At 37.9% G+C, this 13,597-nt stretch overlaps 1 protein-coding gene across 1 annotated transcript in view; it reads right to left on the bottom strand.

The window, feature by feature from the left end:
- Window positions 1–3,562: 3,562 nt before the first annotated feature.
- Window positions 3,563–13,597, bottom strand: part of UTR7 (UDP-N-acetylglucosamine (UAA) transporter family) — a 92,589-nt gene continuing 82,554 nt past the window's right edge. The window contains exons 6-7 of the mRNA XM_089374784.1: window positions 4,364–4,507; window positions 3,563–4,080 (exon numbers count right to left, since the gene is read on the bottom strand). Of these exons, the coding sequence (XP_089230910.1) occupies window positions 3,904–4,080; window positions 4,364–4,507 (321 nt within the window). The 3' untranslated portion in view covers window positions 3,563–3,903. The remainder of the gene's footprint in view (window positions 4,081–4,363; window positions 4,508–13,597) is intronic.

Genomic DNA, 13,597 nt, shown 5'->3' with positions numbered 1-13,597 from the left:
ATAGGGATGTAAACAACATAGAATCTCAAACCATGGTTTTCTGGTGAAATGATAGAAATAGAGGAGTGCAAAAGAAGGTTTCAGATCATACATGACATGGGTATCATTCTCTACCAAAAGTTAACCTATATTTGGACTAATACAAGTCCTACAGGTTAATCAAATGCACAAATAAATCTGTAATTTTACAAGTACTGCAATGCTAGTGAATAACACATATAGGTTTGTGATAAGCACAGGTACTGTCTTCTATGAGCAGCTAAGATAAATCCATAGATTGAAGAGGAACCAACTACATTCATTATACTATTTCAAAGGAAGAAAAACACAGATGAAATGAGTTTACCGAGAGGAACATGCTACACATACATTCAACACGATATCAGTGAAGCCCCCATGAATAAACATATTAGAACCAAATGGCATCACAGAACTCAAACCTTGTAGGTGACAAATTCTGGGACCCTTGTATAATATTGCTTCCCCCTATTTATAAGAGAAGGGGGAGCTAGAATTACAATCTACAAAATATCTGAGCCTAAGCCCCAATTGTCATGCTAGACTAGCTGTCTCAATCAGTGTTAGGCTATGTTACTCCAAAAATATTACAATCGAGATCGAATCCCTTTCTTGGAAATAAACAGAGATAAATGCACAGAGAAAGAAAACAAAAAGGGGAAGGAGGAGGTATCCCCTTGTTGTTTGAGTGGAGGCCCCTGATCAAGCCATGTCCCTGTCGTGATGCATTCCACTTGTTGCTTGGCCGGTTTCTGTCAATTCTGCCTTAATTGCCTGAGTGACCTGTTCAGTGGAATAGGGTGCGAAGTGGGAAAGTCGTGTGCTCAAGTGGTTGTTTTTCGTGTAACGAACTGAAGAAACATGTCGTGCCATTAAGACTTCCTGAATTCCCACCCATCACTGATCTATAGCAGTGTCATGCTCCATTAAAGTCCTTAGCTTCCAACCCATTCGCCCATTTAAATCTCTGTGATAGCGCTCTCTACGCAACAAGATTGTGGACCTTTAACATTAAAAACAGATGAACAGACATGCATTTTTAATTTCCCCTTTGGCCCCTATACTTCCAATTTATTCATTCATGTGATCAAGGGCCTGAACCAAGCGCTTAGCCCTTCGGGCACTAAGGCTCTCAACTGTCGTGCGAGGGCCTTCTCCTTTGTTGTCGCAAATCCACATATCGACACTTTAAACCTTGCTTTACCCTTTTCCTTGTAGCGGCCCAACAATTCGAACATGAGGTCCATGTAGACCCTGCCCTAGTCATTTATCGCATCCGATGAGGAGTCCCGCATCTCGCAATCGCTCTGCACCAATGTCTTAAGCTTTTTCCCCTTAACAGCTGCAATCGTCGATCTGTGGGGTGACGTCATCACTGCCACGTGTCACCCTATGAGTGGTGACACGTGGCACCCATAAATGTCCCCACGTCATCCCTAAAAACACTGAAACCGGGTGACACGTGTCCTCTTCCATGTCATCAATCGTACTGTCACGTCACTGCTGACATCAGCTACCCTGTCAGCTTAGAGGACCAATCAGAGGCTGCCACATGGCCCCCTGGAGGAGAGAGAAAAGGGCATGCCAGCCTTTCCTATGTTAAACTTTTCTCAACCCCCCGGTGATGCACCACTTTATCGAATGATCGACGGTTTGCAAGTCTTTTGAACTTTCGGAACTCCTTCGATCGTCGATATCACGGGACTACGGGATTGCAAAATTGGCATTAGGCACCGAGAACCACCGATAACCGTAGTTTTGTGCCCCAAGGATCCTGTCGATGGTCGATATGCGATATATGTTGTGCCTGGGCTCACCAACTACAGATATGTGATATCGACAATCGACAGATCGTTGTTTTTCATTTCGTCGGTGTTCCTTGCTTGCTGGAAAGCCTGATCTGCGATTACGATAAGCCTCCCGAGTCCCGATTGTGAATTACCTCCACACTTAGTCATTTTCTTGGTTTACTGAGCTTTTCCAAATTAAACTTCAAAATGCTTTAATTTATGCCCCAGAAATCCATTTTTGGAGTTCCATGTACTGTTGGAAATCTCTTTCCGAGCACTACACAATGGAGAAGGACCAATTAAGCTTTGCTAGCTTCTGTGGCTCGGAATTTGGCATCAAACTTCACTGCTATTGGGCATTTGAAGCAACTAGTGACTAAAAAAGCAGTGAATGACAACAAATCCCTTGATGGTTGATACCTTGGCAATTAACCTAAATGGATTCAAGATCTCTAGCATTGCATATGATGATTGTGATAATCTTCTTAGTACATTTCAACTTGAGGTCATCCATGTACCATTTGTACAATTACGAATACATGCTTAGTTAAGAGGGAGTGTTGAGAAATGTAACTATGCTCAGTCTTCATAATTGTTATTGTATGTATATCATTATATATTTATTGTAAAAGTGAAAAAGAGAAAAAGATAATTATTTTTGAAGCACGGGTTGCATGCTCTTTTATTTCTCTATTAGGTCAAGCATGTTCTTCATGCTCCTAGGGTTTATTAAGTCAATAAAGTCCTTGTCATATGTATAAGACCCTTATGGGCATATTGTATCAAGAAATAAATATTGAATTTGATTTTAAAGTATTATTTTTCGACTCCCAAGACCAAGTCGGCCCTACCAATGAAATCAGCATAGAAGAGACCCATTCGTCCATTGAAGAAGGTATAAATAGGAAGGGACTTCGACATATTTGGTTACATTAAGCAACAAGTCCGATCTGCACCAAAATTAGAAGAAAAAAAGACAAGTGAAGGCAAGAAGGAAGGAAGAAAACCCAAGCGAAGGAGAGAAAGATGGTTTTTGACCTAATTTGGCTCACACATGCGAGATTTTCTAGGGTTTCTGTTGCTTCTACAAACTGAAATTGCAGGCCAAGGGTTGCAAGACTAAAGTCATAGAATGAGACCTTGAAAGTTGCAGAAGAAAGACACTTCCACTTTCATTAACTTGGATAGACTTTGACTCTTATGGGGACTGACTTAGTGCTTGGTGGAAGTTATTGGTCTTGTTTTGGGGTCTTGGATGTCTCATTTTTTACTTGGTTCTTTACAGAGAAGAGTTTGACTGGTTTTTCCTCTAGGAGAGGGGTTTTGCCCTGGCTGATAGCCTATATCTTCTAGCTTTTGCTCTTGTGATCTTCATACATTTTTGAATTCGTAATTGTTTGATGAAAAAAGAAATAATAAATAATTAAAGGCCAACACATAATCACAAGTAATTATCAAGAAAATAGGAATCAAAACCTAATTTCCATCCATGATTTCTCAACAAGGGAATGGTGGCCTTAATCCCCAAAGCAAGGGATGGTTACTTGTTGAATAGTGTCTTTTCAACCAGTCCCACTTTATTACTCAAGGGAATTTATTTAGGCCGGTTTTGGTAGCCCATTATATTTTAGCACTTTCCCGAGAGCGTGCAAACCTCTAGAGAAGAAACCAAAAGTGCTTTCGAGAAAGCTAAAAATACATTGCCCTCGTTACATTTTATATATTTCATGCACGTATTGCATTTTAAATCGATGTACCTTTGGGAACTTCAACACTGTCCCTATATATATTCAAAATAATATTTAGCAAAATTAAACTTGTAGGAAGTCACATCACTAAGTACTTGATTGTGATATGCTGATGCTTTTCTGGATTGGGATAGAGTGGAAGAGCTTTGGATGACATCGCAACATTTAAAGCAATATCATGGACCATATATGAGCAATATTTGAGGATCAATTTATAGACGGTTCAATAAATAATGAAATAAGGTCAAAAAGGCTGCCAAGAACTAGAATCAAACTTTGAGAGTCCCATCTTCAGACGGCATTTCTTCGCTTTGGTTTCTTATCTCTTCTCCAATCAAGTTCCCAATTTAATTTTTAGCATCTGTCTCTTTTGGTGGAGTTTTCCATCTCACCAACAATGGCTTGTTTTTCTTTTGCCAATATTTTGCCATTGAATACCAGATGCCTCCAATTGTATTAATCACTAGCCCAGTTACATTCAAAGCGTGCACCTCCACACCACCCAACAAAACAAATCCCAGTGTCTGCACATGGAAAACATCGACTTATTAAATGAAATTTCCAAGAATATTATGTGCACTGATTATATTACATTGATCTAGCCATTCAGGTACTAGATTCTCCTGCATACTTCTCTTTCTGTAATTGCGCCTTCAAGAAAATCCCATGCATAAATGGCAGACTAAAGGATTTATTGTGTGCATGTAACAATTATAATAAGAATAAAATAAAAATGTCATTGCAATTAATACAGGCTACAATCTTGGAATTTAGAAGCAAAATTAGTTTCTCACGATAGTCACTTACTGTTGAGCCAACTCCCTTCAGCACTCCAACAATTGTAGTAGTTAAAGCGGAATTTACAATCGTACATAAAAACATGGTGAAGTTGAGGACGATACCCATAACTAATGAAAGAATGAGAACCACGAAAAATGTTAAGGATTCAAGCTGCGAAAGAAAGGAGAAATAATTAGGACACAATTCTCTGATGACTGAGTATAAAGATCTAGTTTGCACTTCCTATAATGTACATTAAGAAAAATGCTAGAGAATCATAACTGTCCTTGAAAAAGTAAAATAAATGGCAAAATAATTTGAACTGAATGTGCTATCCCCTTAAACACTTTGAAGAAAGTCTTAAGTAACGTAAATATTGAACACAAGTTTTGGCACAAGAAAGCATGGCTTGATTAAATACATAGCATTATAACAACCGGTCAATTATTTTTGGTTTCTGAAACTTGAAATCCCATGGTTATTCTTTGGCAGTTTCTAAAGAAAGCTTAGCCTACTTAAGCATACTGAACAATTAAGCTACGAAGCCAGCAGTCGATAATTTTAGAGGTATTACAAAAACCAAATGCAGACCTCACCTTTGAAATAACACTGCAAGATATTTTTCAAATTCCATAAACATCCTTAACATCAGAACTAGCATAGATAGCATTCGTTCGAAGATATTTGTAATTCGTTCTAAGATTATGTTCAAACAATATTTAAAATTTATGTAGATGCAAGGATGTTTCACCAGCAGAAAAAGATCTTGGTTCAGACCTATGTTGCACAAGTTTCTGGAATGTGAGTACTAGGTAGGTTGGGAGCGGCAATAATATATACTAAAAAATATAAAAGCCATATTAAAGATGGAAAAACCACGTGCATTAGGGAGATCTTTGATGCTCTTTAAAAAAAATGTGTGACCACTGATACCTACTACTAAAACCTACTAAAAGATTAACAAGGGTTTCCTAGTAATATGCATAAAATTATTATTGATATAAAATAATGTGCACACTGCATAACATTAGTATTGTAAGGCCCAGCGGGATTGGATCACCTTGGTGAGAAGAAATTTATTACCAATGGGCAAGGATCAATTCTATGAGGGTTTTCGTAGAGCCATAAAATCACCTCAAGTTAGTAGTCAAATGTATGGCTGCACCAAAGAAATTATATTATATGATTACATGACTTTTGAGGATTTTCCTAGAGCCATAAAATCACCTCAAGGTAGATTAACAAGGGTTTCCTAGTAATATGCATAAAATTATTATTGATATAAAATAATGTGCACACTGCATAACATTAGTATTGTAAGGCCCAGCGGGATTGGATCACCTTGGTGAGAAGAAATTTAATTACCAATGGGCAAGGATCAATTCTATGAGGGTTTTCGTAGAGCCATAAAATCACCTCAAGTTAGTAGTCAAATGTATGGCTGCACCAAAGAAATTATATTATATGATTACATGACTTTTGAGAGTTTTCGTAGAGCCATAAAATCACCTCAAGGTAGATTAACAAGGGTTTCCTAGTAATATGCATAAAATTATTATTGATATAAAATAATGTGCACACTACATAACATTAGTATTGTAAGGCCCAGTGGGATTGGATCACCTTGGTGAGAAGAAATTTAATTACCAATGGGCAAGGATCAATTCTATGAGGGTTTTCGTAGAGCCATAAAATCACCTCAAGTTAGTAGTCAAATGTATGGCTGCACCAAAGAAATTATATTATATGATTACATGACTTTTGAGGGTTTTCCTAGAGCCATAAAATCAGCTCAAGGTAGTGGTCAAATGTATGGCTGCACCAAAGAAATTATATTATATGATTACATAACTTTTACACGTATATTTGGATCAAAGCCCACCCCATGTCCAATTTTTAAAGCCCAGTGGATAACTCAATAGTTCAAACACATATATCAAGGCAGAGTTCACCATGAGGTCTCTGGTTCTAATCTGGCTTAGTCTGACTAAGTCTCGCTAGGTTACCAGCTACTATTATAGCTAGCAATTGAGTTATCATCCATCCAAATATCCTTGGAAAAGGTGGGATTATAAGTGCTGCAAAAAAAAAAAATTCCCTTTACTAAAGGTAGTAGTATTTTATTATGAAAGGGTTTGAACTTTAGAATAGATCAACAAGGAAAGGCCATATTAACCCAGTACTCACATGAATTTTGAAACCCCCTTGAACATTTAAAAAGAGTAGATTGACATGGGGCCATTGACAACAAACCAAAATGAAAAGTTGATTAACGAAGGTATAGACTGTAGCTGCGACAACCACTAAAATGAAGGATTTCATGACCTTTGGGAAACTGAACTACCACTGCACATGCAAATACCACCTAAGCGTGGCCACTTTGGACAGAAAAATATCTTGAGATATCAACACAAATTATTTCCAATGAATTAAGGAATCTATTATAACATTTCATAAATTAAATTGCAACGTCGTTTAGTTAAGGTACCCAAAACAAACAACTCAATCATTGTTGAGCAATTCTTTTAGCAAGAAATTTTGACAGAATCCCAGTATGATATCAGACCATAAATTCAAAGCAAACCATTCCCAGGAGTGAGGAGCATAAAACGCATACAACAGCCAAAAAAAGAGGATGACACAATCTATTACAGCAATTTCAAATTAGACATGAACCCTAATAGTGCCAATGAGTCATAAATTAAGATACTGTAGCTAATCTTCACTTATGGCCATGTACCAGCCAATTTTGTGGGTAGTTGAGGCTTAACCCTAGTAATGGGTAGCTACACCATCATTAGACTATCATATTTTATTGTAATTTAAGTAAGGTCTTCCTAGCTTCCTCCGTGGCGTTAGCACCTTAACATAGTTGAAGTGGTATAAATACACATCCCTCCTTTGTACTATCCTCACATTCAACTGTGTTTAATTATTCTTTTGCCTAAGGGCACCTACACAAATTCACTTTATTTGTGCCGTTCTATCTTGAAGTCTTTTGTGGCACTGCTGCTTTCAGCTTGTATATTTGATTAGGGTTTGTTGGAGAATTCACTCTATCCAGCATTCCTTAATTTTTTAGATCTGAAATCCAGGTTTCATCTTTGTTTCAAGGGTGGTACAGATTTGAAATTAGGGGTTTTCTTCCTCTATCCAGCATTCCTTAATTTTTTAGTTCTGAAATTCAGGTTTCATCTTTGTTTCAAGGGTGGTACAGATTTGAAATTAGGGGTTTTAGCACCCTTTTTTGGACAGCAATCTGTTTTTGGGGTCTAAACTTTTCACCCTTATCTTCACCAGTGCAGTCCTACTTGCAGGTTTTTCTTTGGTTTTTGATAAATTTAAGGAAGTTTGCTGCAATTTTGGTACCTCCTTAAGAGGAGCACACTCTTTTTCCCTTTAATTCAACCACAAGTTGTTGATTTGCACTGGTATTGTGACATCTATGGATGGAAAATGGCTTTCCCCACTTTAATGGGCTAACTATCATGCATCGATTGTTCTAAAGGGCAGTGTTAGCACGTGCTCGGCATTGAGCCCATACAAACATTTCTTCATATAAGTGATTGTTTTACTGGGTAAAAGAATGGGTCGCCCCTCATAGACCTTACATGATGCACATTATAAAATAAATTTCAGCCAAGGAGAGGGTGCAGAAATCCTAGGACCCACAAGATTTGTAACGCAAAGTTTTTATTTAAGGGTGAGGTGCACTCTCCTCCTAAGCCCCACCAAGCACATTCACTAAGTACATTTTATTATCAGTAAGAAAAGATGGGTCCCACAAGAAATGGGTCCAATAAAATTATATCAGCAGCCAACCAACGAAAGGGTGCTCATCTCATTGGGACCCACTAAAATGAGTTTAATGTAATGTTTTTTGCTTTAGAGGACACACTTTCTAGTGGGCCCAGCTTCTGGAAAATGTTGGGCCCCATTTTCCATGAATATAGCCATTAAACATTAACTGTTGGGGGGCTGAATTTGAGCTTATTTATTCAGCTTGCCCTGCCGTTGTCGATGAGATTTTTTATTTGTATTTCTGAGCAAAACAGTTTGTGAGTGCGCACTTGAGGTTGGAGCTCGCCCTATTTTGTGCAAAATAATCAAGAACTTCTTCACCAAGTGTGGTTTCATCTGATTTTCATGGTAATATTATTTTATCTTCAGTAAAGCTTGTTAATTTAGGTATTTTCCTGGCTGTAGATTTCTCAAATTATGGTAGTATACACTACAAGTACCTCATGATATGTTTCAGTTATTATTACATATGCATTTGTCTACATTTGCAGATGTCTTGCTGAAGGTTTTGAGTATCAATATTTTAGAGAATAGGTTGATTTCCAGCTTCATTTTTCTTGCTTGGCTGCCCCTCTCCTACAAGTTGGTGATTTCCCTTTGGACCCCATGCCCAATAAATCATTAAGGCACTAGTCAAGGTGCACCTATGTTTTTACCACATGGTTATGATCTATAGAGTTTGTAGGCGGCCTTGGTTTGATGCAATATTCATCAGACAGCTCCCAGGCATGGCAGTCTCATATTGATAATTTTCCACGATTCCCAAAGTAGTACATACTACATGATTCCCAATACAAAGTGGTCCCGGTGGTCAAAAAGTCAACTTGGTCTCAGATTGTTCAGTTTGATGGGAGTCCATACCACTTGAATTTTTCCAATCAAAGTTGACAGCCGCTAGTTACAACCTGGTCAAATTTGGTCAACAAGTCAAACCACGTTTCTAGGTGACAAAACAAGGGGAGCATTGGGCAGATTTTCTTGTGTCTGTTTATCAGATACAAAGCAACGAAGATATCCTTCCAAGCATTTGTTTACTATCTCAGTTTGCCCATCAGATTGAGGATAGTGGTCTACTCAATGAGAGGAACAAAACCCATGTTTCAAATTTTCCAAGTCCTCAAGGGTGTTAGAAATCATCCACTTGGGCATGATGACATGGCCAGATAGGTTCCTGGGTGGCATAATAGGTGCAATCTTGACAGAATTTGAAACATAACATATCAAGGCTCAAAATTGGTCTACAGAAAGAGACAAACAAAACCCATGTCTCAGTTTCTCATAATTCCCAAGGGCGTTAGAGATCCAACATAGAGCACGATGACATGGCAGATAGTGATGATGTGGCAATGCATGGCATAATTTAGTCAAACAAAGCAAGACCCATATGAAATCAGGTCGCATTACAGCAACCTCAGGTGGCAGAATTGGCAAATTCATCAAGATATTGGAGAAATAGAAAAAGGTGACCAAGTCGAGTTAGGAAAAGGAAAACATCAAGTTAAGCTAGCAATTGGTGAAGACAACTAGCTATTGGGTGGTCTAACTAGTCGTCAGAGACTTCATGGACCCAGAGGTTATATTATGGACCAACAAAGTAGCCATTACAACGTAAATTATTCTCCCCAAGGACCAAGTCAAATTCTTCTGAGGATAAACTAGTGGGATGTTGAGCTACTATTCTTTACTATTATTCATGGTTGACCATACCGAGCCATGAGAAAAGGGATTTGTCAAGGGCAATTGAAGCCAAGTTGACCCCTTGAAGGGCAATTAAAAAATTGTGATGAAATATTTTATGGTAAAAGCACTGGTTCTCTAACTTGTGGATGACTAATAAAATAATATTTTGAGGAGTTCAAACTAGCCATTATCTAGTCAAAGAAAATTGTTCTATAAAAGGTTAGCCTCCCCTCATGTATTTGTTGTTGTTTTCATATGAGATTAATACCATCATTTTAACAAAAAAACTCATTTTTTGCAAATCTTTGTCCATATATTTTATGTTCATTGTATGGAGTGGATTTCATTTGTAGTTTTTCCTTGATATCATTGCTATCGTGATTTTAATATAATAATCTTAATAATAAGTATAATACTACAATTAGACAATAGTTAATAGGTTGAGCCACCGAGGGGCTACTCAGTCATATGGAGAGGACAAAATAGGAGGAAACTGTGAAAATTCCAAAACTGAAATCCTATTGCAGCAACTGGGATTTATTTTTCTAATTGTTAATTATTTTAACAATTTATCTGCTATGACAAATGTCAAATAAATCACACTGCAACCTTCACAAATAAAATATTACACAAATAATAGCGTTGGAAACTGAGAAAAGACTAGCACACACAATAAAAATGACACTGTTATTTTTGGACAATTGTCCCCGGAAAAACCCAACTTGGGAAAACTGGTGCAGCAACTGAGGGTTTTTTTATTATTATGCAGTAATGAGAAATTCTGAGTACAACAATCTGTATGCCAAATATGGCAATCCTACAGAAAATTCTAGTGAGCAATTGTCCTTGCCCACAAATAAAATATTGCGCAAATAATAGTGTTGGAAACTGAGAAAAGACTAGCACACGCAATAAAAATGACATTGTTATTTTTGGACAATTGTCCCAGGAAAAACCCATCTTGGGAAAACTGGTGCAACAACTAAGGGTTTTTTTATTATTATGCAGCAATGAGAAATTCTTAGTACAACAATCTGTATGCCAAATATGGCAATCCTACAGAAAATTCTAGTGAGGAATTGTCCTCGCCCCACAGGTAAATTTGATCTCTGACTACAGCTCCAAGTGAGCCATCCAAACTGCCTTTGCATTGGCCTGCGTCACCCTAGCACAATATCTACCACGCTCAACCTGAATTAGTTTCTCCTGTAGCTATCATGTCTGCCACTGGCTGAGAAACTGTCTCTCCAGCCTTTTGGAACCCTTTCCCAACCTTGGAACTGAAACTCAGCTTCTCTCTAGCTAAATCGAACTACCCTTTAGAGGCTTCTGCACAACCCCTGCATCAGCCTCGCTGTGGTACTTTTGCCTCTCTGCAAATGCACTTGCTGGATCTGGAAATCTTTCTCCAACCTCACTATCTCTACACCTCACTGTCTCTGCTTCAATCTCTGGCTCTGCGGCAACTGTTGCTGCTCTCTGGAAATCGATCTGCTAATGAAATCAAACTTTTGGTGTATCTTCTCCAAGTGCCCATAGACTTCTTCTTATAATCCTCTGTTGGGCCTCCAACAGCCAAGACTAAATCTTAATCAAGGGCTAAGGTCATCTCTAAGTCGATATGTGTGAGATTCTAGACTATTCTCACCTTATCTCAATTAATATCGATTAATTAACCATATTCCCTAAGTTTAGACTTCGGAAATATTTAAAAATCGACTAGTAACCTAATTGAGATACTTCTAGGTGGAATTTCCAGAAACAATTTTTGGGTTTTGGAGATCTCATGTATTCTAATTTCTAGCCTCTCCACCAAATTTTGTGGCTAGAACACATCCGATGCTACAAAAACTAACAGAAACCCCAATTGGCTTTCTTGTTTTGTAGGTGGATCACTCCAAGCGACTAGACCATTACGAAGGGGAGCTTCAAATCATACAGAGGCTCATATTCATCGCACACTCAATCCGAACACTAAATATTCCACATCAAAGGGCCACTCATTGTTGGGTTTGAAAAAGGTTATTAAGACAATAACGGGGATGACTTCTCGTAAAGACCAAACCCACTTGATCTATAGCAAGATTCACTTAAGGTGAAAATTTCACACTCTGTTGGGTCCCTATAATACTAGTGATTACCCCATTACTATTGTAGTTATACCCCTTATTAATATTGTTGTGCCCCTATTGCCCCCATATTGTTATTACTGTGCCCCATAGAATCCCTCTATTGTTATTTTTGTGGCTTTATATTATTATTGTTAGGTCGGCTCGGTTATATTATGACTCCTTAGACTCCTATATAGAGAAAGGAGGTTTTGTCATTTGAATCATCCAAGAATTGTTCATTTATGTAATGTAAAGGAGGTTGCCCCCTCGAAGAGGTTGAATTCTAAGCGTTGATCTATCTTTTCTATCTTTTCTTGAGCTGGTTTCATAACATTTGGTATCAGAGCTTTGGATTCTAGGGTTTCGCTGCTCCAAACAGGTCATCGTGGAATTTTCGCTATAACTTTTTTTCTGCAACGTTTCAGAAGTTGCAAAAAAAACCCATTTGAGAAGAAATCGCGCTGAACCTCGGGTCCGAATTTCAGAGCTTTTCGCGCTATATTTGTGGAGATATGATCTAAGGAAGTTGGTCTTTTTGCAAACTCCTGAATTACATTCCAAACAGGTGACCTGGGGAAAATCGTCATAACTTTCTCTCTGGGGATCGGATTGAAATTTCGTAAGAAGTTACAGAAAGAGGATGGACTGTAGTTTCTTGTATGCATTTTTCAGATCCAAAGGTCGAAACAGTGATTTGTGGCACGTCGTACAAGTTCGCTCTACTGAACTAGTCTATAATCAAGTCACTGTGGGAGATTTCGCATAACTCTTCCTTGGAGAATCCAATTTGGGTCAGACTTGTGGCATTGGAAAGAGGACACAGAGGGCTACTGCAGGTCACAAATTCAGAACTAGATGATCGGAAAGTACAGAGATACATCAGAGGCAATATCGAGCTCCTACAAAGTGAAAAAGGTGTCTAGATTTTCTTAAATTTTTGCTTAAGCTTGGTTTGAAAATTTATTTTGAAGGAATTCAAAGGGCTAGTAGAGCATTATTATCGGTAACTGATGCCCCGAGGAAAGAAAATGCAAACACTTAGTAAGGAACCTGAAAGCTCTAGCATGACTCATGAAGAAGAAGAAGAAATGCTATATGATATATCAAAATTACAAGAACAAGTGCAACAAGTGTCACTTGCACAAAAAGCAACAGAATCTAAGTGTCACTTGTGTAGATTTTCTTAAATTTTTGCTTAAGCTTGGTTTGAAAATTTATTTTGAAGGAATTCAAAGGGCTAGTAGAGCATTATTATCGGTAACTGATGCCCCGAGGAAAGAAAATGCAAACACCTATTAAGGAACCTGAAAGCTCTAGCATGACTCATGAAGAAGAAGAAGAAATGCTATATGATATATCAAAATTACAAGAACAAGTGCAAAAAGTGTCACGTGGAAGCTAAGGTGAATGGCATGGACGCTAAAATTGATGGCATGGATGATAAGATGGAAAAATTGAAGATAAATATGAATAAGTTGCTACAATAAATGGTCACTAATGGTGAAAGGGTACTAAAGGAAACTCATGATGAGAACAAAAGAAATGTTAATAATGATTCCATAGACTCTAATGTTGGATCGAAGACTCACCATATTCCAAAAATCGAAAAATCGATATGAGGAAGTTTGATGGCAAGGATCCCGCCACATGGATATTACAGATGGAGCAA

This window comes from Pinus tabuliformis, chromosome 8 (genome assembly GCF_031772625.1).
Source record: "Pinus tabuliformis cultivar Carrire ecotype Pingquan chromosome 8, CPIR1, whole genome shotgun sequence".
In the NCBI taxonomy this organism is placed as follows: domain Eukaryota; kingdom Viridiplantae; phylum Streptophyta; class Pinopsida; order Pinales; family Pinaceae; genus Pinus; species Pinus tabuliformis.
The sequence above is the reverse complement of the archived record's forward strand: the minus strand, read 5'-3'. Positions and strand labels throughout refer to the sequence as shown.